Source organism: Ovis canadensis, chromosome 12, assembly GCF_042477335.2.
Source record: "Ovis canadensis isolate MfBH-ARS-UI-01 breed Bighorn chromosome 12, ARS-UI_OviCan_v2, whole genome shotgun sequence".
Classification (NCBI taxonomy): domain Eukaryota; kingdom Metazoa; phylum Chordata; class Mammalia; order Artiodactyla; family Bovidae; genus Ovis; species Ovis canadensis.
In genome coordinates this window covers 14818823-14844013 of record NC_091256.1, presented here as the reverse complement: position 1 = coordinate 14844013, position 25191 = coordinate 14818823, and the positions used below count along the sequence as shown (strand labels likewise).

The 25191-nt window shown below is 42.4% G+C and overlaps 1 protein-coding gene across 2 annotated transcripts; it reads right to left on the bottom strand.

Annotated features, from left to right (window-relative positions):
* Positions 1-1309: 1309 nt before the first annotated feature.
* On the bottom strand, positions 1310-24334 carry RHEX (regulator of hemoglobinization and erythroid cell expansion). 2 transcript variants are annotated; one of them, XM_069544522.1, is made up of 8 exons: positions 24068-24321; positions 22957-23134; positions 21742-21832; positions 5380-5573; positions 5059-5159; positions 3888-4031; positions 2565-2629; positions 1310-2092 (listed from the first exon to the last, which is right to left on the bottom strand). In XM_069544522.1, the coding sequence occupies exons 4-8, from the start codon at positions 5388-5390 to the stop codon at positions 1892-1894; spliced, it is 522 nt and encodes a 173-aa protein (XP_069400623.1). In that variant the 5' UTR covers positions 5391-5573; positions 21742-21832; positions 22957-23134; positions 24068-24321; the 3' UTR covers positions 1310-1891. The 2 variants fall into 2 exon arrangements, with proteins under 2 accessions (XP_069400623.1, XP_069400622.1); XM_069544521.1 differs by lacking the exon at positions 22957-23134 and having other exon boundaries at positions 24068-24334.
* Between the last annotated feature and the right edge of the window lie 857 nt (positions 24335-25191).

Genomic DNA, 25191 nt, shown 5'->3' with positions numbered 1-25191 from the left:
ATGTAACATTGATGAATGTTCTATGTGAAAACTGTTGAGAGTAAATCCTAAGAGTTCTCATCACAAGGAAAAAAATTTTCTATTTCTTTAATTAATTTTGTATCTATACAAGATAATGGATGCTCACTAAACCTACTGTGATAATCATTTCATGATGTATGTAAGTCAAATCATTGTGCTGTACACCTTAAACTTACACAGTGCTGTATGTTAATTATATCTCAATAAAACTGGGGGAAAAAGAAAGAAAAGCCTTCTAAGGAGATGTGATAGTCCCTCTAGGCTGCCATCAAAAAAATCATAGAGTGGTTGCTTATAATCATCAGATATTTATTATTCATAGTTTTGAAAGGTGTCAGAATAGTTTGTGAGTGTCTTTTTCTGGGTTGCAGGCTTCTCATTGTATCCTCATATGATGGAAGGCACTAGGGAGCTCTGGATTTCTAAGAGCACTAATCTCATTCAGGAGGGGGCCTTCCTTATGATCTAATAACCTCCCGAGGGCTCCATCTCCCAGGACCATTATCTTGGGTTAGGATTTCAGCATATGAATTCGAGGGAAACACAAGCCTTCAAGCTGTAGTGGGAGAGGAACAATGATAGTTAAATGTATAGGGACGTGTAGACTGGCAAAAATTTCCAAAACTCAAACAGGAACAGTGTCTTCAGATCATCTTGGGAAAGAGGAACTTGGAAAGATGAAAGCTGCCCCCACGCCCACAACACCCTACCCCCTTTCTCAGTACCAGGGCTAGAAAGGTCGTTTAGAGTCAGCAGATGGAACACAGTTGATGAATAGTTTCTATGGTGTTTGAATTCGGCCAGGAGTATTTCTTAAGTTTCCATATTTTGAGATGTTTGCTTAGCTATTGTGAGCATTTTTTTTTTCCATTTTGTATCTTAATTAGCTGTTGGGAAAAGTAAGTTGTATATTTATCTAGTCACTGCTTACAGCATGTTATTAATTTAAAACCACTTAATTTTTTTGAGGTTTTCTAGGACTAGCATTTTGCAAACAATGACAAACTTATCCTCCTCTCCCATAGTTACAGCCCTCATTTGTGTTAACTGTTTTACTGCACTGATTAGAATTTCTAGAGCTATGTTGGAGAGTAAAGGAAATGGTACACTTTTGGACATTCTTACTTTGTTTATGATTTAGTGAGACTGAGTCTAGGGCCTTACAGTTAAACATAAATGTCATCAGCTGGTTTCAGATAAGCTATTCTTAATTAAGTTAAGAAATTAGGTTCTTTTGCTACCAAAATTGGTAGTAAAAGTAAAAATAACAGCCACCACAAACCAAGAATAGATATTGAATTTTATTGGATTGAATTTGGAAAGTTTTTTTTTTTAATAACATAAAGATGGTTCTGTCATCTTTAAGTCCTAAGAACTAGCAGATTCAAAGGTGAAATAGTGGTGAGCTCTCCAAGCGCACTATTTAAAGTTCTGAGGGCACAGCAGGCTTACTCAGCAAGACCCAACACTCAAAATGGAACGGCATGCAAGGTTAGGCCAGAGGAAAAGAGGAACTGGTGGTTGCTATTTATTTAAAATTTTTAAGGAAGTTGTTTATTTCCAATAATTGAAGAGATCAGAGAGGCATTTAATCATTAGACTGTCAAACAGAACTCTACTACAGCTGATTAAAATCTTTTAAAAATTTTTTACGGAGAAAGACTTCATCACTTTCTCTACTGATATGCTCCGATGTTTTCATGCTTAACCTGGAATTTCTTCCTGATCTGAATGTTTCTTGCTGAGATACAGGCTTGTTTTTCCTCCTATGCCTCGTCTTAAAAAAACAAAACAAAACAAAACAGTAATTTCCCTGTAAAATAAGTGCAAGAGTTCATAAGGAACTGCATCCCATTAAAAAGCCCAGGATTCACATGACCACTTGAGTGTATTCCACTGGCTCAGAGACAGCAGGGTTCACAAAAGTCCAGATATTGGGCTTGTGGCTCTTTCGGTTGACATTGACATAATCTGTGGCTTCTTTTATGTTCTCATAGTCCAGGACAGAGTCATTTCTGCGCTCTCCAGGGGCTGTAAAGACTACTTGTGTGTAGTTCACATCCTTGGTGACCTTAGGGGGGAAAAGCAAAGAAATTTGGGTCAAAATTCCCACCACGTTTGGAGAAGGTATTCAGCTCAAAGAGGCTCACCCTGGGCCAGATGGGAAAGAACCTGGGTCCCAGGTAGCCATGTCTGAGAGCAGGGCCAAGGCGATGAGAGATTGCTCCTTGTACCTGTGGCAACAAATGGCTTAAGGAAGAAAAAACGTGGAGACTCTCCAAGTGAGGTTGGGACTCAGGGTGGACTTTGGCCAGTAACTGGGACGTGGGGAGAAGGGGATTTCCTGTGAGTACCTTCATTGGTAGAGCCCACTCAGACCCGCTTTGTGTGGATGCTCTGTGTTGTTGGTACAGGCCTGTGAGTGAAAACCCGACCGCCCTCACCGAAGGCTGCTATGATGACTCCGTGGCCCTCCTTCCCTGCTCCCGCCTCTGTAGCCCAGGTGACCCCAGACTGCTGGGGTCACTAGGAGTGTCCCTTACCTGGGAAGTGGTGGGAGGTGAGCTGTTTGAGCTGTCAGAGCTATCTGAGGACGTGTCACTGTCGTCTAGGGAAAAACAGAAATTGTTCTTCTAAAGGAAGCCAGAGGGTGTTTAGAGAGTATAGAGGCGATGGAAGGACGCATGAGACAAAGACAGAAGCAGAGACAGCAACTCAAAGTGGAGTGGGGAAGAGAGATCAGTGTCCCCCAGAGAGAAGAGAGGAATGGAGCAGAGAGAGCGGAAACCTCTGGAAACAGCCAGTGACACATCCAAGAGTCCAGGCCCTGCTGTATTTCCAGCTCCACCTAAAAGTAAATACCAAGCCCGCAAGGCTGCCCTGTGCTTTAGAAAGACTGTCTGCTGGAAGGGGAGTAAGTGGAGTGTGCTGACTGCTGTGGCCCAAGGCAAACAGATCTGGCCCCAGAAATCACAGACACGCTTCTAATCTAAGCCTGTCACTAACTCCAGGCAGATTACATTCCTCTTTGTGCCCTGGTCTTGTCCCCAGTGGCAGAGAGGGTTGGACAAGGATCTCTGAAGTCCCTGCCAACCAGTGCGTCTCTGACTGCAGCCAGGCTTCAGGGAAGCTTTGGGATCAAGGGTCATGGTGAGGCCAGTGCCTCTCCGCTTCCTCTGAAACCCTGAGTTCATGCAAGTGGTATCTTCTGGGTCCCTCATGCATTGAGGCCTTATCTTGGTGCTGAGGGAGCCTGACGACCAGATTTCTTTAACGGAAAAGATAAAGTTTAGAAGGATGGAGCAAACTTAAATCAACCAAAAGATAAAGCAGTGGAAAGGGCAGTCTGGTGAGTGAATGTCTTGCTGTGGAAGCGGCAGTTTCCACTGTGTGAAGAGTGGCCTGGCTGGTCTCTCAAGTGGGGAGAGAGAGAAAAGAGCGAGAGTGTGGTGTTTCTGCTGGTCCCCTTGGCAGAGTGAGATATAGATCTGAACTGTCACCAAGACTCAGGTTTATTAAAATGCCCAGGTCCCATGGCTGGGAGCAGACAGAGGTGGTTGAAATCTGGGCTCTAACTAATGGCAGGCAGAAGATAAGACACCACAGTATCACAAAGACAGGAGCAGAGACAGCCCCCAGGCCTGAACTAAGACCTACACAAAACCCACTGCTGTCTGCCACACCGCATAGGATGGGTGGCCTTCTGAAAGCAGCAGCCTGGCTTGGCCTGCACTGGGGAGGGTGTGAGGAATCCTCCCGCTCATGGTTTGGGCAGGAAGACTGGGGCTGCTGCGAGGAGGCTCCCCGGGTAGTCCAGACAGAACAGAAGCCGCGCTATGACACGTTCCCCTCGCAGCAGTACTCACGCCGGTAGCGGGGCTCAGGCACCAGGACGTTCCTCTCTGCTCGAGTCTCCTTCCTCTCCTTGGCAGCAGGTGGGCTGCAGTCAGTTGGACTAAAGCTGGGGGCCTGGGACCTGGCCCCTTTCAGTATGCGCTCATTTTCCTTGGCTACCGGGAACAGGGCAAGAGTCAAAAGAAAATGTTCTCCTGGTCAGGCACATCCTGTATCTATGAGCACAGGTCTCCTGAGGGAACACCTGTCAGACAGATCTCTTCAAACCTCAGCCCTCCTCTGCTCAGAACCCTGCAGTGCCCCTCGCCTCACTTGGAGTAAAAGCTACAGTCCAAGCCACAGGCCTCACTCCCCTTCCCCTTCCTGCCGCAACTCAGCTCCATCCAGCCTGGGCCCCCTTGCTTCCACCCTGATGAGCAAATCTCTCGGCTTATTGACTTTGTAGGCGTGGCTCACTTCCTCACTTCCCTCAGGTTTAGACTCAAATGTCAGCATCTCAGGGATGCTGACTCCCATCCAGTTCATATCTCCCTGCCTTGCTTCATTTTTTTCTCTACACTTAACGTGACCTGACACACATTTTACTTGTTTGTTGTCTGTATTACTCACGGAATGCAAGGTCCATAACGGCACAGATTTTTATTTTGTTTCCTCTTGTACTGGATAAATGAATGAATGACGAGAGAAGCCTAGACTTACATCATCCTGCTCAACCCCTTGTCTTAGCACAGCCCAAGCAGTGTTATTTTATTTCCCCTAATTATAATGTCTTCCTCAGACAGAGCATCCTGCTTTTCACTGCAAATCAGCTCAGAAATTTAAGCTCATATTTAAGTCTACCCATACTCCTTTCTCTTGTAATTCAAGGCCATTTCTAAATGTCCCTTGGTGGTGATGAAGGAAATTTATTACGCTCGGGTTAAGTGAGCCCAGCCTCAAGAGCATCACAGAAGCTTGTCTCCAGACAGGAGGTCTTGGTAGCAAAAGGACTCTCAGCCATCATTCCCAAGCACAGACGGGCTGGGTCAGAGTGCAGATTACCCACTCAGAGGTTGGTGGAGTGAGGGGTCACCTGGCTAGCGATTCCTCAAGTAAGATTTCAAGTGATATTTGGGGGTTCACCTTGCTGTGGGCTTGGGAATGGTCCCTGAGGGGGACCAGGAGGAACACTGAGACAGTTACCCATGTGCCTGCTGAGCAGGTAGTTGATGACTGCGAGGAGACAGGCCTGCAGGATCAGCGACACGACTGCGATCACTACTCCATGCCAGACCTCCATGACCCTGTTGGGAAATGAGGAAATCAGGTGAGAGGTTCTGGAGGTGCTGAGACAGCGGGAAACCCATCCCTGCCCCACGCCAGGGGCAGCCTGCAGGTACTGCTGTTGTGGCTTGAGTCCCTTTCCTCTTGAAGGGAAGGCTTCAGGGCCCGGGGAGGGTGACGTGTGCGGGAAGTGATGTTACTGACGCGGGAACCTGAGCTGGCTCTCCCCAGACCACTCACTGATTCAGCATGACAAGCTCCTGGCAGGGCCGCCGCGGGTTGCGAGTGGGGCGTGGGCTCTCTCCGGCACCTTGTCTCCGTGCAGCACCCCCGGCAGGATGGCCCTGGAGGCCTGCAGTGGGTCAGAACTCTTGGGCAGTCTCTGCTGCTAGGGAGTCCTTTCCTTTCCTCTCCCCAGATTCCGGTTTTTGAATCTGCAAAACAGGCAGTAACAGTATTAGTGCCTGCCAGCCGGTAGGTACTGGCTTGCTGCCAGCCCCAGGGCTGAGCGCTCCCGCAGCCCGGCCTTCCAAACTGATCCACACAGTCCTAGGACCTAGATGCCACTACCCTCCTCTTATAAGGAGCCACGTGAGGCCCAGAGGGCTGAGGGACATGTCTGAGGCCCTACAGTCAAGCCTGGTTTGAGCTCTACATCCAAGCCTACACCCCCAACATTCCGTCTCTTCTCCAGAGCCTTTGCCTGCTGCTGGAAGCACAGAGGAATCCCATAGGTGTGAAAACACTGAGAGAGATTCTGTGAAGCATACCAGTGTCTCAGGCACACACACACACACACACACACACACACACGCACCCACACTTCTGAAAGGAAATAAATTAGGAGTTTGGAATTAGCAGATACAAACTACTATATATAAAACAGATTTTAAAAGGTCCTACTGTATAGTACAGGGAATTATATTTAATAACCTGTAATAAACCATGATGAAGAAAAAAAATACATATATATATATATTCTGAATCATTTTGCTATACTCCAGAAACTAATACGATTTTGTAAATCAACTATACTACTACTACTACTAAGCTGCTTCAGTCGTGTCCGACTCTGTGCGACCCCATTGATGGCAGCCCACCAGGTTCCCCCGTCCCTGGGATTCTCCAGGCAAGAACACTGGAGTGGGTTGCCATATACTTCAGTTAAAAAAATTTTTTTAGCGTCAAAAGTAAAGACCACAGCGCTGAATATGGAGTGTATTATAAAACAAAGCCAAGATGGTTTCAAAGCTTTTGAAATGATCTTTACTTAGCACAAGATGGGCCACAGGATAGCCCATTGTCCTGCTGCAGACAATAAATGTTGAAAAGCCTTTTATTGCCAATAAAGCTTATTTTCTCAATCAGGGATTCCAAGTGTTAGGGGTAGTGTGGAAAGCACTGCCTTTTTTTTACTTCTAGCTGTAGTTCTACATTGGGTGGGCCTTTCCAACATCCAACTTGGACTAAGTCTGGAGAGAGAGGAGGCAGTAGCTGAGGAGGGAGCCTGCGAGGTTTGCCTCCACTGCCTCGCCAGGGCTGGGTGTTGGCCAGCTGGAAGCTGCCAGGGAGAAAAAACTACCTTCTCCCCTACGTCCTTTACCAACCAACAAGCCACTCTTCGGGAACAACTTTTCTTGTGTGAGGTCGAAAGTTGGGGGCAGACTCCCCTGGTGGTCCAGCGGTTAAAGAAGTCGCCTGCCAGTGCAGGAGACACAAGCTGCTACGTGGCACAGGGCGAATAAGCCTGTGTGCCTCCGCTCCTGAGCGCCAGAGCCCGGGGCCAGCGTGTTGCCACTGAGCCTGCACACTGCAACCAGGGAGGCCGGCGCACCGAGCCCAGCTCCCGCAAGAGAAGCCACCACGGTGAGAAGCCTGCACACGTAACCAGAGAGGAGCCCCTGCTCGCTGCGGCTAGAGAAAGCCTACATGCGGCAGCGAAGACCCTGTGCCACCAAAAAGAAAGAAAGAAAAATGGGAGGGACACGTGCCCAATGTAGTCATCATACTTAGCTTCAGTCCCCTCTTTCTGACATAATACATTCTGATGTAATAAATTCTAGATACTTTCCCCAAAGGAAACTAACTCTATCCACTCTTTACTTTTCAAGTTAAATGAGTAAAGTATACCTAACATCATCACTCTTAAAGAATGCTATTTAGTTTGATTTATAAAGATGGATTCAGCGTCCAGATGTGAGTTCTTAATTACGTATAGCTTCAGCATGTGATATGGGTCAGGAAGACGGAAAGTGGGAACGGTCTAAGTGGGGGAGTTCCCCTCACCCGGCTTCATCCTAGCACCCACCACACCTGGAGCCGAGGAGCACCAGAAGGTCATCTCTGGAGAAGGAGTCTCCTGGGGTTCCTTCTGCAGGAGTGTTGCATTAACTCACTTTCGTCATGGCATGAGGGCGTCACTGGGAGCAGGAGGTGGAAACTGATCCAGATGGCAAGCCAAGTGAGAGGGGACCCCAGGAAACTACCTACCCCCCCTTTACACATGGACATCACCTGATGGTCAGTATCAAAATCATATTGAGTATGTTCTTTGCAGCCGAAGATGGAAAAGCTCTATACACTCAGCAAAAAGAAGACCAGGAGCTGACTGTGGTTCAGATCATCAGCTCCTTGTTGTAAAATTCAGGCTCAAACTGAAGAAAGTGGGGAAAACCACTAGACTATTTAGGGATAATCTAAATCAAATCCTTATGATTATACAATAGAGATGATGAATAGATTCAAGGGATTAGATCTGGTAGACAGAGTCCCTGAGGAACTATGGACAGAGGTTCATAACATTGTACAGGAGGCGGTGACCAAAGTCATCCAGAAGAAAAAGAAATGCAAGAAAGCAAAGTGATTGTCCGAGGAGGCCTTACAAGTAGCTGAGAAAAGAAGAGAGGTGAAAGACAAAGGAGAAAGGCAAAGATACATCCAACTGAATGCGGATTTCCAGAGCATAGCAATGAGAGCTAAGAAAGACTTCTTTAGTGAACAATGTAAAGAAATAGAGAAAATACTATGGATAAGACTAGAGATCTCTTCAAGAAAATTAGAGATACCAAGGGAACATTTCATGCAAACATAAATAAAGGACAAAAATGGCAAAGACCTAACAGAAGCAGAAGAGATGAAGAAAAGGTGGCAAGAATACACAGAACTGTACAAAAAAGCTCTTCAGTTCATTTCAGTCGCTCAGTCGTGTCTGATTCTTTGTGATCCCATGGACTGCAGCACAGCAGGCCTCCCTGCCCATAACAAATTCCTGGAGTTTACTCAAACTCATGTCCTTTGAGTCGGTGATGCCATCCAATCATCTCATCCTCTATCATCCCCTTCTCCTTCTGCCTTCAATCTTTCCCAGTATCAGGGTCTTTTCCAATGAGTCAGTTCTTTGCATGAGGTGGCCAAAGTATTGGATTTTCAGCTTCAGCATCAGTCCTTCCAAAGAATATTCAGGACTGATTTACTTTAGAATGGACTGGTTGGATCTCCTTGCAGTCCAAGGGAGTCAAGAGTCTTCTCCAGCACCACAATTCAAAAGTATCAATTCTTCAGTGCTCAACTTTCTTTATAGTCCATCTCTCACATCCATACATAGCTACTGGAAAAATCATAGCTGTGACTAGATGGACCTTTGTTGACAAAGTAATATCTCTGCTTTTTAATATGCTATCGAGGTTGGTCATAGCTTTTCTTCCAAGGAGCAAGCGTCTTTTAATTTCACGGCTGCAGTCAACATCTGCAGTGATTTTGGAGCCCCCCAAAATAAAGTCTCTCACTGCTACCATTGTTTCCCCATCTATTTGTCACAAAGTGATGGGACTGGATGCCATGATCTTGGTAACTCTAGAAAGAAAGTTCAGTCAAAAGTGACATGCACAGGATAAACTTTGCAGAGCCAGGAGGCTGGTAATAAAACACCAGAGTGGTGAAGTGAGTAGGCGATTATTCATGAAAAACAATGATATTGAAAAATTAGTTGACTTGATTGAAGAAAGGGCATCGATATATTTTAAATGCCTGATCTAGACTTATTTTGGATAAGCCCTACTTAAATTTCAACAGATACCAATTTATCAAGCAAATTTCTCAAGGAAGTATGTTAGTCACTCAGTCTTGTCTGACTCTTTGTGACCCCATGGACTGTAGCCCACCAGGCTCTTCTATCCATGGAATTCTCCAGGCAAGAATACTGGAGTGGGTTGCTATTTCCTTCTCCTTCTCAAGGAAATTTTGGTACTAACCCTGCTTTCTGGGGCAGACATAAGAAAAAAAAAAAAAAAAGATTGGATATTACCAGGAGAGCTTTATTGAATCATAAAAAAAGCATGAAAATCACGGAAAAGGGCTGGAAGCAAAGCCAGTGTGCGAGGAAATCAACAGTTTCTTTTAAAAAGGCACTCTTACACTTTAGGAATGCTGCTGTTACCCTTGCCTGGAAAATCCCATGGATGGAGGAGCCTGGTAGGCTGCAGTCCATGGGGTCACTAAGATTTCAGCACTACTGAGCAACTTCACTTTCACTTTTCACTTGCATGCATTGGAGAAGGAAATGGCAACCCACTCCAGTATTCTTGCCTGGATAATCCCAGGGACAGAGGAGCCTAGTGGACTGCCATCTATGGGGTCGCACAGAGTCGGACACGACCGAAGTGACTTAGCAGCAGCAGCAGCTTACGCTTTAGGAATGCTGACTTTATATTAAATGGCTTATTTGTCCTTAATCACAGAAGTTATTCTGCTTCTTCCATTGAAGGGGATGGTAGGGATACCACTAGGGCTGTACTCTGAAACCATGCTCTAAGTTTTCATTTTTTTAAGGCTCCTCTCTATTTATTAAAAATCAAACTAAATAGCATTTGTAATTAAAAAACTAGAAATACAAATAAGCGAAGCATTTCATAAAATGAACCCAAATTTCATTCCATAAAATTATCTTTGTATTTTCATAAATATATGCACTTTGTATGTGTATGGAAATATTTGTATACACAATCTTTTTGAAACAAGGCATCATACTGAGTAGTTACGTTTCCTCTTTGCTTAATAGATCATAAACTTGTTTCCAGATCAGGAAAACCTCCATTAAAAAGCCCCAGTCTGGGTGCTCCCCTGGTGGCTCAGAGGTTAAAGCATCTGCCTCCAATGCGGGAGACCTGGGTTTGATCCCTGGGTCGGGAAGATCCCCTGGAGAAGGAAATGGCAACCCACTCCAGTATTCTTGCCTGGAGAATCCCCTGGACAGAGGAGCCTTGTAGGCTACAGTCCACGGGGTCTCAAAGAGTCGGACACGACTGAGCGACTTCACCTCACCTCACCTCACCTCAATCTGGGTGCTCACAGGCCAAATTTGACACCTAGATGATTTTATTTGATAATGTACTTTAAAGCTTTGTATGCGGATGCCCTGAGGAAGGTCATGTACCTTTCAGTCCCTGACTGATCCCTGAAGGCATTTAAGTTTGCACCTTCAGTTTTGTGGCATCATTGAAAATGACTAGTATTCTACTTTACCAGTATTTCTTACTACTCTGGACATTCAGAGGCAAACAGCTCCTTGGCCTCATCTAAAGCTGCTTGCGCACTGCCTGGAAACCACCAATAACAGATGTAACAGGCCAAAGTGACTCCACACATTTCCAAATGTCTCCCTGAGGCAGTCACTTTTGCCCCTAGTTGAGAATCATGGCATTAGATAATGTTGCTGCTGCTGCTGCTGCTGCTAAGTCGCTTCAGTCGTGTCCGACTCTGTGTGACCCCATAGACGGCAGCCCACCAGGCTCCCCCGTCCCTGGGATTCTCCAGGCAGTAACAAATGTTACACTATGTTAAAAGCATTATCTTATTTGGTCTTTTTATTTAGAGCAATATTGCCTACACTTCCTCTTTTCATTTTAATATATTATGAGCATCTTACCAGCTAAATGACACACTGTACCTGTGTCGTCAATATATAAGATAAAAGTCAATACGGATCCAAGTTCTGTTCCCTTCTAGGTGTGAATTATTGAACTTCTCAGTGTCTTAGTTTCTGTACCTGTTAAATGGGGTTAATGATAGTATATACTTCACAGAGTTCTTGTGAGGGCTTGGGGCGTTAAGTTTATAAAGACCTAAATACAGTGACAGGTATGTGGAAAGCACTCAACAGTTATTAGATATTATTCAACCCTAAAACACTGCACCAAGATGAAGACTAGAGTGGAGCTATAAAAATTCAGTCTGTATATTTTTGGAAGCTTAGACATTCGGTTTTGAGTACAGTTTGAAGATAAAATCTTGGCAGGATGAGGTTTGAAAATGATGACAGATGTCATTATTTAAGTGGCTAATGGCCCCTAACCGCAATGAGCAGGTTGTTCCTTAGGGGCTAATTGCAGATTGCTGATCAGACAGTCGGCAGAAACATCTGCTCATTTCTGTACACACTCCAAACAACCGGGAAATGAGCAATTTGAAGTAATTAAGTTGTGAAAAAAATGCCCAGACCAGGTGAGAGTTTGGTATGCCTTGTTCCATCATTAAGATGTGATTGTCCTGCCCTCTTTCGGGTTTGGTTACCCGGCCCCACGTTAATGCAGTGTGCTGCCAACTGCCTGCAAACCACAGGTCAGCAGAGGGCTGAGAGCATTTCTTCTGTTTTCTTCGAACCGGGTGGAAACCGTGAGTTAAGGCTGGATTCCATGTTATTTCCCCCTCTCCTACTGAAGGAGCTCTCTCATGGGCTTTCTAAAAGGTGAAAGTCACTCAGTTGTGTCTGACTCTTTGCGACCCCATGGACTGTAGAATCCATGGAATTCTCCAGGCCAGAATACTGGAATGGGTAGCCTTTCCCTTCTCCAGGGTATCTTCCCAACCCAGGGATCAAACCCAGGTCTCCCGCATTGCAGGGAGAGTCTTTACTAGCTGAGCCACAAGGGAAGCCCTTCCAAAAGGTACAGCATAACAAAAGAGGTGAAATAATAAAAACACACCTTTTCCTGTCTGATACCATGCTTTCTTGGGATAGATACATTCAGAAAGAACACAACAGAAGATGATTTATGTAAACATCATATGGATTAAAGTAATCATAATCAGTATTGCTAAGCTTACTTAATCTTTTAAAATTAAGTTTCTTTAATGTTTCAAATGGATAAGCAAATAAGGACCTACTGTATAGCAAAAATAATAATAATAATAAGTAGCTTTAAAGATTTTTTATTAAGTGTTTACAAAAAGATTTTTTAGAAATTTTCATTAATTTATTGTCTTTAAAATGAAGAATTTGAGCTCTAAGATAACAAGACAGGGAGATGAGAGCCAGGCTCCTCCTCCTGGCTCAGTCACTTGCTACCTGTGTGACCTGGGACAGGTAGAAATCCTTTCTAGGCCCAGCACTTATAGTACTCCTAAGGCTCTTTCTGGCCCTTAACATTCTGTTCTTTAAAGATGGAACTACAGTAGGGGAAAGGAAAGTGTAGTTGGATGGAAATGGAAAATTTTGAAGGAAAAAAAGACATATTTCTATTTTATATCATTCAGTCTCCTTCACTCTACTAGACTTTTGTCCTCTAATTGAATATGCAGTTTTGAATAATCAAGAAAAGGATGAAACATAAATAAGCCAAACTAATAATAACTATAACCACATAAACAGAGGAAGCCAAAAATTATGAAATTACTGACATTTGTGTGTGTGTGAAATATCAATAAAATTATCAATTTCCTAGAAAAATATAGATTAGTGAAATGGACTCCATAAGGCACAGAAAACTTAAAAAGACTAAAAGCAAAGCAAAATAACAAGAAAGAAGTTTGGGATCTGAGTTTGGTACCTCTCGAGCAGCTAAAGGCAGAGAACTTGGAGTCAGACAGTCTTGCTTCACATCCCAGCTCATCCTCTGCATGAGTTGGGTCTAATTATTTAACCTCTCAAAGTCTCTGCTTTCTTACTTGTAAGATAAAATCAATAATCACTAATTCTCAGGGTTTGATTAGATGAACATAAATGATACCCACTTCTGCAGATGAAGTAAGATGAGATATGTAAGTTATTCTAGCTTTTGTCACACAGTAATAAGCATCCAATAAATGATAGCTATTATTATTTGAAATTAAAAGCAGTATAAAACTATCTACTCAAAATCTGCATCTAGATAGTGTTACAAATGAATTTTTGAAATTTTAAGGAACATAGGGCACATAAAAAAATGGAAAGCTCTCCAGGCTCATCTCATTTATGAATACAGAGGTAAATACATGATTATATCAAAAGTTACTCCACCTTGCTTATAGTTTCCTTCATTGTGCTAAAGTGTTTAAGGTTAATTAGGTCCCATTTGTTTATTTTTGCTTTTATTTCCATTACTCTGGGAGGTGGGTCATAGAGGATCCTGCTGTGATTTATGTCAGAGAGTGTTTTGCATATGTTTTTCTCTAGGAGTTTTATAGTTTCTGGTCTTACATTTATATCTTTAATCAATTTTGAATTTGTTTTTGTGTATGGTGTTAGAGAGTGTTCTAGTTTCATTCTTTTACAAGTGGTTGACCAGTTGTCCCAGCACCACTTGTTAAAAAGATTGTCTTCTCTCCTTTGCATATTCTTGCCTTCTTTGTCACAGATACGCTGTCCATTGGTGTGTGGATTTATCTCTGGGCTTTCTATTTTGTTCCGCTGATCTATGTTTCTGTCTTTGTGCCAGTACCATACTGTCTTGATGACTGTAGCTTTGAAGTAGAGCCTGAAGTCAGGCAGGTTGTTTCTGCCAGTTCCATTCTTCCTCCTCAAGATTGCTTTGACTATTCAAGGTTTTTTGTATTTCCATACACATTTTGAAAGTCTTTGTTCTAGTTCTGTGAAAAACACCATTGGGAGATTGATAGGAATTGCACTGAAGCTATATAGATTGCTTTGGGTAGTAGACTCATTTTCACTACGTTTATTCTTTCAATCCATGAACATGGTATATTTCTCCATTTGTGTCCTCTTTGATTTCTTTCATCAGTGTTTTATAGTTTTCTATAAAGAACCTTTTCAGTGTCCTATAGTTTATAGGTCTTTTGTTTCTTTAGGTATAGTTTATACCTAACTATGATTTATAGTTTATAGTTTCTTTAAGTATAGTTTATAGGTTTTTTATTTCTTTAGGTCTATTTATTCCTAAGTATTTTATTCTTTTCATTGCAATGGTGAATGGAACTGATTCCTTAATTTCTCTTTCTGTTTTCTCATTTTTAGTGTATAGGAATGCAAGGGATTTCTGTGTATTATTAATTTTATATCCTGTTACTTTTCTCTATTCATTGATTAGCTCTAATAACTTTCTGGTGTGTCTTTAGGCTTTTCTATGTAGAGGATCATTTTATCTGCAAACAGTAAGAGTTTTACTTCTTCTTTTTCAATCTGAATTCCTTTTATTTCTTTTTCTTCTCTGATTGCTGTGACTAAAACTTCCAAAACTATGTTGAATAGTAGTGGTGTGAGTGGGCACCCTTGTCTTGTTCCTGACTTTAGGGGAAATACTTTCCATTTTTCACCATTGAAGATGATGTTTGCTGTGGGTTTGTCATATATGGCTTTTATTATGTTGAGGTATGTTCCTTCTATGCCTGCTTTTGAACAACAAAGGAAACTATAAGCAAGGTGAAAAGATAGCCTTCAGAATAGGAGAAAATAATAGCAAACAAAGCAACTGACAAAGAATTAATCTCAAATACATACAAGTAGCTCATGCAGCTCAATTCCAGAAAAATGAATGACCCAGCTAAAAAATGGGCAAAGAACTAAACAGACATTTCTCCAAAGAAGACATCATATGGCTAACAAACACATGAAAAGATGCTCAACATCACTCATTATCAGAAAAATGCAAATCAAACCCACAATGAGGTACCATCTCATGCTGGTCAGAATTGCTGCTATCAAAAATTCTATGAACAATAAATGCAGAGAGGGTGTGGAGAAAAGGGAACCCTCATATTGTTGGTGGGAATGCAAACTAGCACAGCCACTGTGGAGAACAGTGTGGCGGTTCGTTAAAAAACTGGAAATAGAACTGCCATGTGACCCAGCAATCCCACTGCTGGGCATACACACCGAGGAAATCTGAATTGAAAGAGACACATGTACCCCAATATTCATTGCAGCACTGTTTACAATAGCTAGGACATGGAAGCAACCTAGATGTCCATTGGCAGACGAACAGATAAGAAAGCTGTGATACACATACAATGGAATATTACTCAGCCATCAAAAAGAATGCATTTGGATCAGTTCTAATGAGGTGGATGAAACTGGAGCCTATTATACAGAGTGAAGTCAGCCAGAAAGAAAAATACCAATACGGCACATATGGAATTTAGAAAGATGGTAATGATGACCCTATATGCGAGACAGCAAAGGAGACACAGATATAAAGAACAGACTTTAGGACTCTGTTTAGGAGAAGGCGAGGGTGGGATGATTTGAGAGAATAGCACTGAAACATGTATATTACCTTATGTGAAATATCTCACCAGTCCAAGTTCAGTGCATGAAACAGGGCACTCAAAGCCGGTGCACTGGGAGAACCCTGAGGGATGAGATGGGGAGGGAGGTGGGAAGGGAGTTCAGGATGGGGGACACATGTTCACCCGTGGCTGAGTCACATCAGTGTAGTGCAAAAAATACTACAATATGGTAAAGTAGTTAGCCTCCACTTAAAATAAATTAATTAAATTATTTTTTTAAAGTTACTACAAGGAAATCAGGCTCCCTAACTTCAGACTCTACTACAAATCTACAGTAATCAGGCAGCTTCCCTGATAGTTCAGTTGGTAAAGAATCTGCCTGCAATGCAGGAGACCCCGGTTTGATTCCTGGATTGGGAAGATCCACTGGAGAAGGGATAGGCTACCCACTTCAGTATTCTTAGGCTTTCTCTGGTGGCTCAGCTGGTAAAGAATCCGCCTGCAATGCAGGAGACCTGGGTTTGATCCCTAGGTTGGGAAGATCCCCTAGAGAAGAGAAAGGCTACCCACTCCAATATTCTGGCCTAGAGAATTCCATGGGCTGTATAGTCCATAGGGTCACAAAGAGTCAGACAGGACTGAGCAACTTTCACAGTAATCAGGACAGTATGGTACTGTCACAAAAACAGACATAAAAATCAATGGAACAGGATAGGAAGTCCAGAGACAAACCCACACACATATGGTCAACTAATCTATGATATAGGAGACAAGAGTATACGATGAAAAAAGACAGTCTCCAATAAGTAGTGCTGGGAAAACTGGACAGCTACATGTAAAAGAAAGAAATTAGAACACTTCTTAACACCATACACAAAAATAAACTCAAAATGAATTAAAAACCTAATTGTAAGTTCTGATACTATCAAACTTTTAGAGAAAAACATAGGCATATGAAAATAAAAACAAAAATAAACAAGTGGGACCTGGTCAAACTTAGCTTTGCACAGCAAAGGAAATCATAAAATGAAAACCCAACCCTCAGAATGGGAGAAAATGTTTGCAAATGAAGTGACCCACAACAGATATATCTCCAAAAATACACAAACAACTCATGCAACTCAATACCAAAAAAAAAAAAAAAACCTCAATATAAAAAGTGAGCACAAGTTCTAAATAGACATTTCTCCAGACAAGACATCCAGATGGCCAAAAAAGCTCGTGAGAAGATATTCAACATCATTAAAAGAAATGCAGATCAAAACCATAATAAGCTGTCACCTCACACAGGTCAGAATGGCCATCATTAAAAAAATATACAAACAATACATAATGGGAAAGTGTGGAGAAAAGGAAACCTTCCTACACTGTTAGTGGGAATGTAAATTGGTACAACCACTATGGAGAACAGTGTGGAAGTTTCTTAAAACACTAAAAATATAGCTACCACGTGATCCAGCAATCCCACTCCTGGGCATACATCCAGACAGGACCATAATTTGAAAAGATACATACACCCTAATGCTCACCACAGCACTATTTACAATAGCCAAGCATGGAAGCAACCTAAGTGTCCGCCGACTGTCCACAGAGGAACGCATAAAGAAAGCATGGTGCATGTATACAATGGAATATTGAAGTCACTCAGTCATGTCCGACTCTCTGCGACCCCACGGACTATATATATAGCCCACCAGGCTCCTCAGTCCATGAGATTCCCCAGGCAGGAATACTGGAGTGGGGTTGCCATGTCCTTCTCCAGGGGATCTTCCCCACCCAGGGATTAAACACGGTCTCCTGCATTGTGGGCAGATGCTTTACCCTCTGGGCCACCAGGGAAGCCCTTGGCCATAAAAGAGAAGGAAACAATGCCATTTGCAGCAACATGGATGGACCTGCAATTATCATACTAAGTGAAGTAAGTCAGACAGAGATACTGCATATACGTGGAATCTAAAAAAAAATGGTACAAATGAACTTATTTTCAAAACAGAAACAGTCACAGATATAGAAAGCAAACATATGGTGATGAGAGGGAGGGGAGGGAGAGATAACCCGAGAGGCTGGGGTAGACGTATGCCACTCTGTGCTGTGTGCTCAGTCACCCAGTCAGGCCCAACTCTTTGTGACGCCGTGGACTGTAACCCGCCAGCTTCCTCCATCCGTGGGATTCTCCAGGCAAGAATAAGGGAGTGGGTTGCCGTGCCCTCCTCCAGGGGATCTTCCTGACCCAGGCATCTTCCTGACCCAGGCATCTTCCTGACCCAGGGATCTTCCTGACCCAGGGATCTTCCTGACCCAGGGATCTTCCTGACCCAGGGACTGAACCCATATCTCCTGCAATTCCTGCATTGCAGGCAGTTTCTCTAACACTGAGCCACTGGGGAAGCCCCACACATATACATATGTCCACTCTTTTTTATTTTCTTTTCCTGTATATGTCATTACAGAGTACTGAGAAGTGTTCCTGTGCTATACAGTAGGTTCTTATTAGTTATTGCTTTTGTATGAAGTAGTGTGTGTATGGGGCACAGTGGTAAAGAAACCATCTGCCAGTGCAGAAGCTGCAGGAGATGTGGGCTTGATCCCTGGGTCAGGACGATTCCCTAGAGAAGGGCATGGAAACCCACTCCAATGGTCTTGCCTGGAAAATCCCACGGACAGAGGAGCCTGGTGGGAAACAGTCTATAGGGTCACAAAGAGTCGGACAGGACTGAAGCGACTTGGCAGGCACACATGTGAATATGTGTGACTGGTTCTCTTTGCTGCATACCTGAAACTAACACAATATTGTAAACAAACTATACTCAAATAAAAATTTTTAAAAAATTTTAATTAATCCAGGGATATCCAGGAGATTAATTATTATAATAATGAAAACTAAGGTTGAGTGTTTTCCACGTGGCTTTTATCTTCTTGCCCTACAAGAACACACATCATCACCATTTCCTAGCTAAGGACACTGAGGTTGTCCAAGAAGTGAACAATTTGTTGTGCCCCCACTGGAAGAGTCTTTTTAATTCAAGCTCATCTGACTCAAAAGTCTAAGCCTCGATCATTTAAGGAACTGCCTTTTATATACTATAAATACATGGATAAATAAAAAAATTAAACTATGATTGCAGTAAAATGCCAAAAACATTTGATAAAATTGAATATTCATTATTACTATTTTTTAATTAAATGTTTTAAATTGTATTGGAGTATAGCCAATTAACAATATTATGATAGTTTCAGGTGGACAGCAAAGGTACTCAGTCATACATATACATATACATCTATTGTCTCGCAAACTCCTTTCCATTCAGGCTGCCACATGACACTAAGCAAAGTTCTCTGTGCTCTACAGTAGGTCCTGTTTTTCATCCATTTAAAATATAGCACTGTGTACGTGCTCATCCCAAACTCCCTAACTATCCCTCATTTCTTTATTTCTTAAGTTATTAAAATTCAAATGTGAGGATTGCTTCTTACTGTAATAAAGAATATCCCTTCTATACCAGCAATCAACATCTTACCAAATGGTAAAATATTTTAGCCATTATTTGAGAATGAAGATGTCTGTTGTAACCATTTTTAAAAATTAATCCTAGAAATTCTAATTCCTGGAAGTTCCTCCAATCTATAAAAATAATATTGAATATTTATTGAGCAGGCTTTCTGTGGCTGACACTTTTACATATGTCTACTCATCTGATCCTCACAACTACCTAGGAGGAAGGTGCTATTATTATTACTTCCATTTTACGGAGGACAGAACTCAGACACAGAAAAGTTAAATAAGTTGGCCAAGATAATGAGAAGGATTAACGAGGCTTTGTGCCCAGACAGGCTGATGCTGGAGCCTCAGCTAATAACTTATGCACAAAAGAAATGCAGCAAGGAAAAGTCAAGTTTATCCTTATTTGCAAAAGATGTGATTTTATACCTAGGAATCCCAAAAGAATCAATTGAAAAACTAGTGAAATTAATGAGACTGCTCAGGAAAGTCCTAAGGGCCTGACAAATATTCTAAAATTAACAGCCATTCTTTCTATTTTTCTATAATAGAAAATAGAATTGGGGGCGGGGGGAACAAGGAGCCTTATCAACCATCACAACAGATACAGCTAAGAATAATTTTAATTATAAGAAAGTTATTTTATCAAAAATTCTAGAAATTTACTGAGACTTAAAAGACTTAAACTAATAGAAAGACATCTGATGTTTCAGATTGGGAAGTTAGAAGACGAAAAAAATTGCTTCAAAATTGATTTATTGGTCCAATATAATTCCAATCAAAATTAGAGTGAGAATTTTTTAAACCTCAAAATTATTCAAAAATTTATTAGGAAAAAATAATAACAATCCAGAAAGGTTGGAACATATTTGAAAAGGAATTGCAACAAGGTGGGTTCCAGACAAACCATTTTTTAAAAGTAGTATAGACTTGTTAAATTATGTTTAGGAAAAATTAATCTAAGGAAAGAGTCTTCAGTGAAAAATTACAAGACAGCTATGTTTAGCTTGTACTTTATTGTATATATGTAGTATATAATATACAATATGATCACAACTCTATAAAAAAGTGAATATAAAAAGAATAAATATTTTTAAGGAAAGAAAACTCTAGATCATTAAAAAACTATGTCTATTAGTTTAGCAATAACCTCTACCCCTCAATTCACATGATTCTGTTCATCAAATCCAGAATAATTCATTGACAATAATTTTGCATATTAAATATAAATTTTCTCATGAACATACATTTATGGAAATTAAATTGGGGAGTCTGTTTAAATGTGCTTTCTTCAAAATGGGGAAACGGAAGAAAAGATACCTAAATATTAAAAGTTAGGTACTGAAATGTTGTGGATGATTTTTTCCAATCAGGATAAAAAAGTATTTTAAGAGTATGAAAACAAGTCCAGAAATTCTGAGTAGCTGAAATTAGCACGAGAGCAAATTTCTCTACATAAACGTTTTATTTACATCTAAATTCTATCTCACCATGTTAATAGAACATTGAGATAGTAAGTTAAATGTCTGAATTTCAATGAATCAAATATTTATTGAGTGGTCTGTGTGTGGTCCTGGATGAAATACCCTTGGCCATGAAAAGGGGAGATTGCTATCTGAACTTCCAAGAGCTCATGTTGTACTTGGAAAATCAAGACATTACCGTGTAAAAAAAAAATCAAAAAGCACAAGAAATGCCACGATGAGGCATGATGAATTGTCAGAAGATGTGCGTAAGGTGTAATGTTTTAGAAGAAAAAGAGATGCCCATGCAATAGAATCTTCACAGAAGAGCAACTGAGATGGATGGATAGGTGGAGAATGGAGAGCACAGTCCTCCAGCTAAAGCTATCTGCCAGCTCTGGCTGTAGAGGACAGCTTTAAAGGAATTGCTTGTCTGCAACAAAGTTCACTGTACATTGCCCACATGGGAATAAGAAGATGTGGGGGAAAGCTGGGTATGCTGCCCAGCAACCTCACAAGCAAGGGCAGGAAAATGGTGAGAAACAGGGACTCAGTGGTCAGGTGAGCTGGGCTGGGGATCCCAGCTCTGGCCTTCCTAGCTATGACTTGCTTTCTGTCTTCTGGTCTCAGAATTTTATGGGGAAAATGAGAATGTCATTTGTTTCATTTTTAACTCAAGTTGTGTGCTTCCTATATGCCAGCATCATGCAAAACATTTTGAATAAATTATCTTGTTTAACCCTCAAAATAAGAAGGTTATGAGGTAGCTATTATGGCTGTCCCCCTGTTGCATAGGCGAGAACCAGGTTTTAATTCCCCTTGGAGGGGAAAGAATTCAAACCCAGGCAGTTTGAGGCCTGAGCCTTCACCACACTACACACAGCATTTAAGAAACTTAGTCCAGTGCTTGGCATATAGAGGTATACAACAGGGGGTGATCCTTAGACCAGAAAGAGGATTCAATCCCTGTAAGTTGGCTTACCTATATAAATGCACCCATTTCCCCAGGGCCCTCACTCATGATTTTCAGATGGGAGGTATAAGCAATCCAGTTAACAAAGCTATATGGCCGTGGGAGATCCCTGGTCCTGTGAGTGTCCCTATGTCCAGGCACCAGAGAACAGAGGTCAAAGCGCTGTGAAAGGGAGGAAACAGGACCTGACAAACACCGCGGAGAAGATGACAACAGAGTTAGGGTGTTACCTCTGTCCTGTGTATCAGAGAAATCGTCCCTAGAGTTGCTTCAGCTCTGGTCACCATGGTAGGGAGCTCACCCCAGGGAGCTGGGACACATCTGGAATATTAAATAGAAAACCAGGTCAACACTGTAGCTCACCTTTCCAGACTCAGCTACCTTGGACACCTTGCTTCCTCTCTCTGAGCCTCGGTTTCCCTGTCTAGAAACTGAAGGGGATGAGTTAAACAGATTTAGTTCTGACAGTTTATTGTTTTAGAATTCCATTAAAGTGACATAGAGGATAAGACTCAAATTCACAAGAAAGAGCAACTATGAGTCTCAATCAGTGAAGCCACATCTCCATTCACATGGCTTTACAGGTGCAGGCACTTCCAATTTTTAGGAAGAAAACAAATCATCCTAAATCTCTGATTAGTAATTTGATGGAAAGCCTTTTTACAAACAATTACTTGAGATGATTGCAACTTAGTGCCAAGATTAAATCAGCAAGACAATTGCAAGCAACTTAAGCAATATTCAGGAGTCATTTTGCTAGTTCTGCAAAGCTCCAGGTAAATTGGAGGGGCCAGCCAACAAAATTTTATAGAATTGACCAACTAGATTTTAAAGAAACTAAACACCTTCTACAGGTTATGCTCAGTTTGTGAGCACTTTACTGGCTGGAACCAGGTCTAGTCCATACTTAGCTCCACGATTCCTGGCACAATATTTAGACTCTAAATTTTAAAGGCAATGTATGGGGAAAAGCATTTTGTATTAATAATATTCTGTACACATTGCAATTCAGTCTGTTTCCATGTAATGAATACTGTGTAAGCTTGGTGGGGAGTGGGGCACTTAATGTCCCTGGGCCTAATTGCCCTCCTCCGTTAATCAGAAAGCCAAAGGCCTCTCTCACAGGATTTGTCAAGAGGGATAAGTGAGACCATGGAAGCTTCGAACACTGTTCCTGCCTCACGGCTGGGTCTCAGGGCCTTGGGCTTACCTCCTATTTGGTTCAATAGGACCTCATGCTCAGAAGGGCCCCATGATGGGCCTAGTGCTCTGCTGTTGCCATCTTTAAATTCTTAATAATTTTTAAAGGAGGGACCCCAGATGTTTATTTGCACTGGGCTCTGCTGATTATGCAGCTGACCCTACTCAAGGCATTGTACTGGGTAGGGTTGTCGAAGCCCGCAGAACAAGGCCCATACAAGGAACAAGAGCAGGATCCCAATTACCACGTCCTCCTTGAGTGCCTAGTCCACACTCCGGAGCTCCTCGGGCTTCAGAGACGATGGAGAGAGGCCTGCTCTAGAAACACTCTTCCGGGCTGAAGTTCTCCAGAAGAGCTCTCACCAACTTCAGTCAAATCACTCAGCACCTTGGTGCCTCAGTTTTCTCAACCGTAAAGAGAAACTATGAATAGCACGTATATTTTCAGTTGTGAAGATTGAATGCATTAGTCTACATGACGCTCTTAAAGCAGTTCCTAGGACATAGGGAGCTCTATGTAAGGGTCAACTATTATATTTTGCTGTCATTGATGCTGGCTTTTCTTTGCCTGGATGTTTGCATGGCTTTTCCTGGTCTGGATGTTTGCATGGCTTTTTTCTTTGACAGCATACATTTTCCCATTCCCATTTATAACATTTTTAAACTGCCAGACTGGTTTGTTTCCCTCAAAACATCCCAGTTCTTCGTAGCTCAGAATGAGTCTTAAGGGAAAAACTCACGTAGCGGGGTATTTTCTGTGATCTGGTTCACAGATGACTTGAAAAGAGTAATTAATTTATAGCTACTATTGCTGGAGCACCGGACTGGGAACTAAATGTCCATTGTCTGTGATCCTCATAGCAATACTATATCATGGATGGTTTTATACCCATTTTGTAGATGGGGAAATTGAGGCTTATAAACATTCTGCAAAGTTCTTTGGATCTGGTTCTGTCTGCCTCCAAAATCACCTTCCAGCTGGAGCCCTGAAGGCTGCTGCTGCTATTGCCAACAGATCTCAGGTCTCAGGAGCAAGAGGCTAATTAATGTCCAGGGACTTCCCTGGTGATCCAGCGGTTAAGACGCCATGTTCCCAATGCACAGGTTCAGTCCTGGTTGGCGAGCTAAGGTCCCACATGCCTCGAGGTGCAGTCAGAAAGAGAGAGACACTGAGGTCTGTGAAGTGCACAGTGCCAAATCTTAAGCTCACTCGGAGAGGACGGCAACTGAACTCCACACCCTGGCATCCTAGCACGTAAACAAAGAATCCGCTATGAAACTTGAGTACATTTATATTCACAAACAGACACACACCCCTTAAATAATTTTAAATCCTACTGCCAAGACAATACTTACCCCCAGGACCATGAGAAAGGTCTGGTCCCAGCCTGTGTTTCAGCGGTGTCCTGATGGAAACATCTCCCTCACCACCCCCCAGCCCCACCTGGAAGCTTGTCAGTCAGTGGAGGTCAGTCACCAATGTTTCATCATTTCCAATGGGGCGGGGACATGCTACTCAAAGATAATGATCTAGCTCGGTTGAGAAAAGCTGGGTGAAGCAAGAGATAACACCTCCTGTCTCTTGGCAGGGCTCTGCCCTTCTGCTCCATGCAGTTTATGTCTGTGGAGAGCAGTAGTCTCTTTCCCTCCGTGTGAACACAAATTTAAATACCACGAATACACGCGTGGCCTGGTGGAGTGGAAAGGGCACTGCAGGAGGAGCCAGGAGGCCTGGGTTCAAGGCCCAGCGCTGGCACTCATTTGCTTGTATGAACTTGGACGAGTCACTTTCCCACCAGCAAGCTCATGTTCTTCCTTTATGAAATGAAGAAGTGGGTCTCTACAAATTAGCAAAGGTCCCTTCCCACTTGCTTCACCTCCGAAACTGTGTATGCCGTGGCCATAGGTTATTTAAGAGTGTGTGTATGGGATGCAGGCAACTGATAAGGATGATTTTAAGCACTTTGCCGTTAAACGCTGAATGGGCCCAACTTGAGATGGCTGGGGCAGTTTGTAAGAGAAACAGTGCCAGCAAGGGAAGGAAGGTTGACTGCAGGCTTTGGGTGTGGGGTCTCAGGCTAAACCTCCAAGACCTAAACTGAGGACTGAAGAACAGGAGGAGGATGAAATGACCCTGATGTAAAACAAAGAAAGCAGAACTTTGCAGGCCTCTGTGATGTCACCTCCCTGCTCTGGACCAGTTAAGCAGTGTGGAATAAGGGCTCCTGAATCAGATAAATTCAGATTTGAAAACTGGCTCAGTTACCCGATAGCTGACTGACTTGGGAAAAGTTACTTAACCTCTCTGAGTCTCGGTTTTTTCACAGGTTAATAATAAGTGTTTAATTTTTTTTTATTTCATAAGGTTTTTTAAAGTTAATTCAAATACATAGGCAAAGTACTTAACAGATGCTCTTTTCTCTGGTAAACAGCTCATCATGCTCAGTTGTATCCGATTCTTTGCGACCCCGTGGACTGTA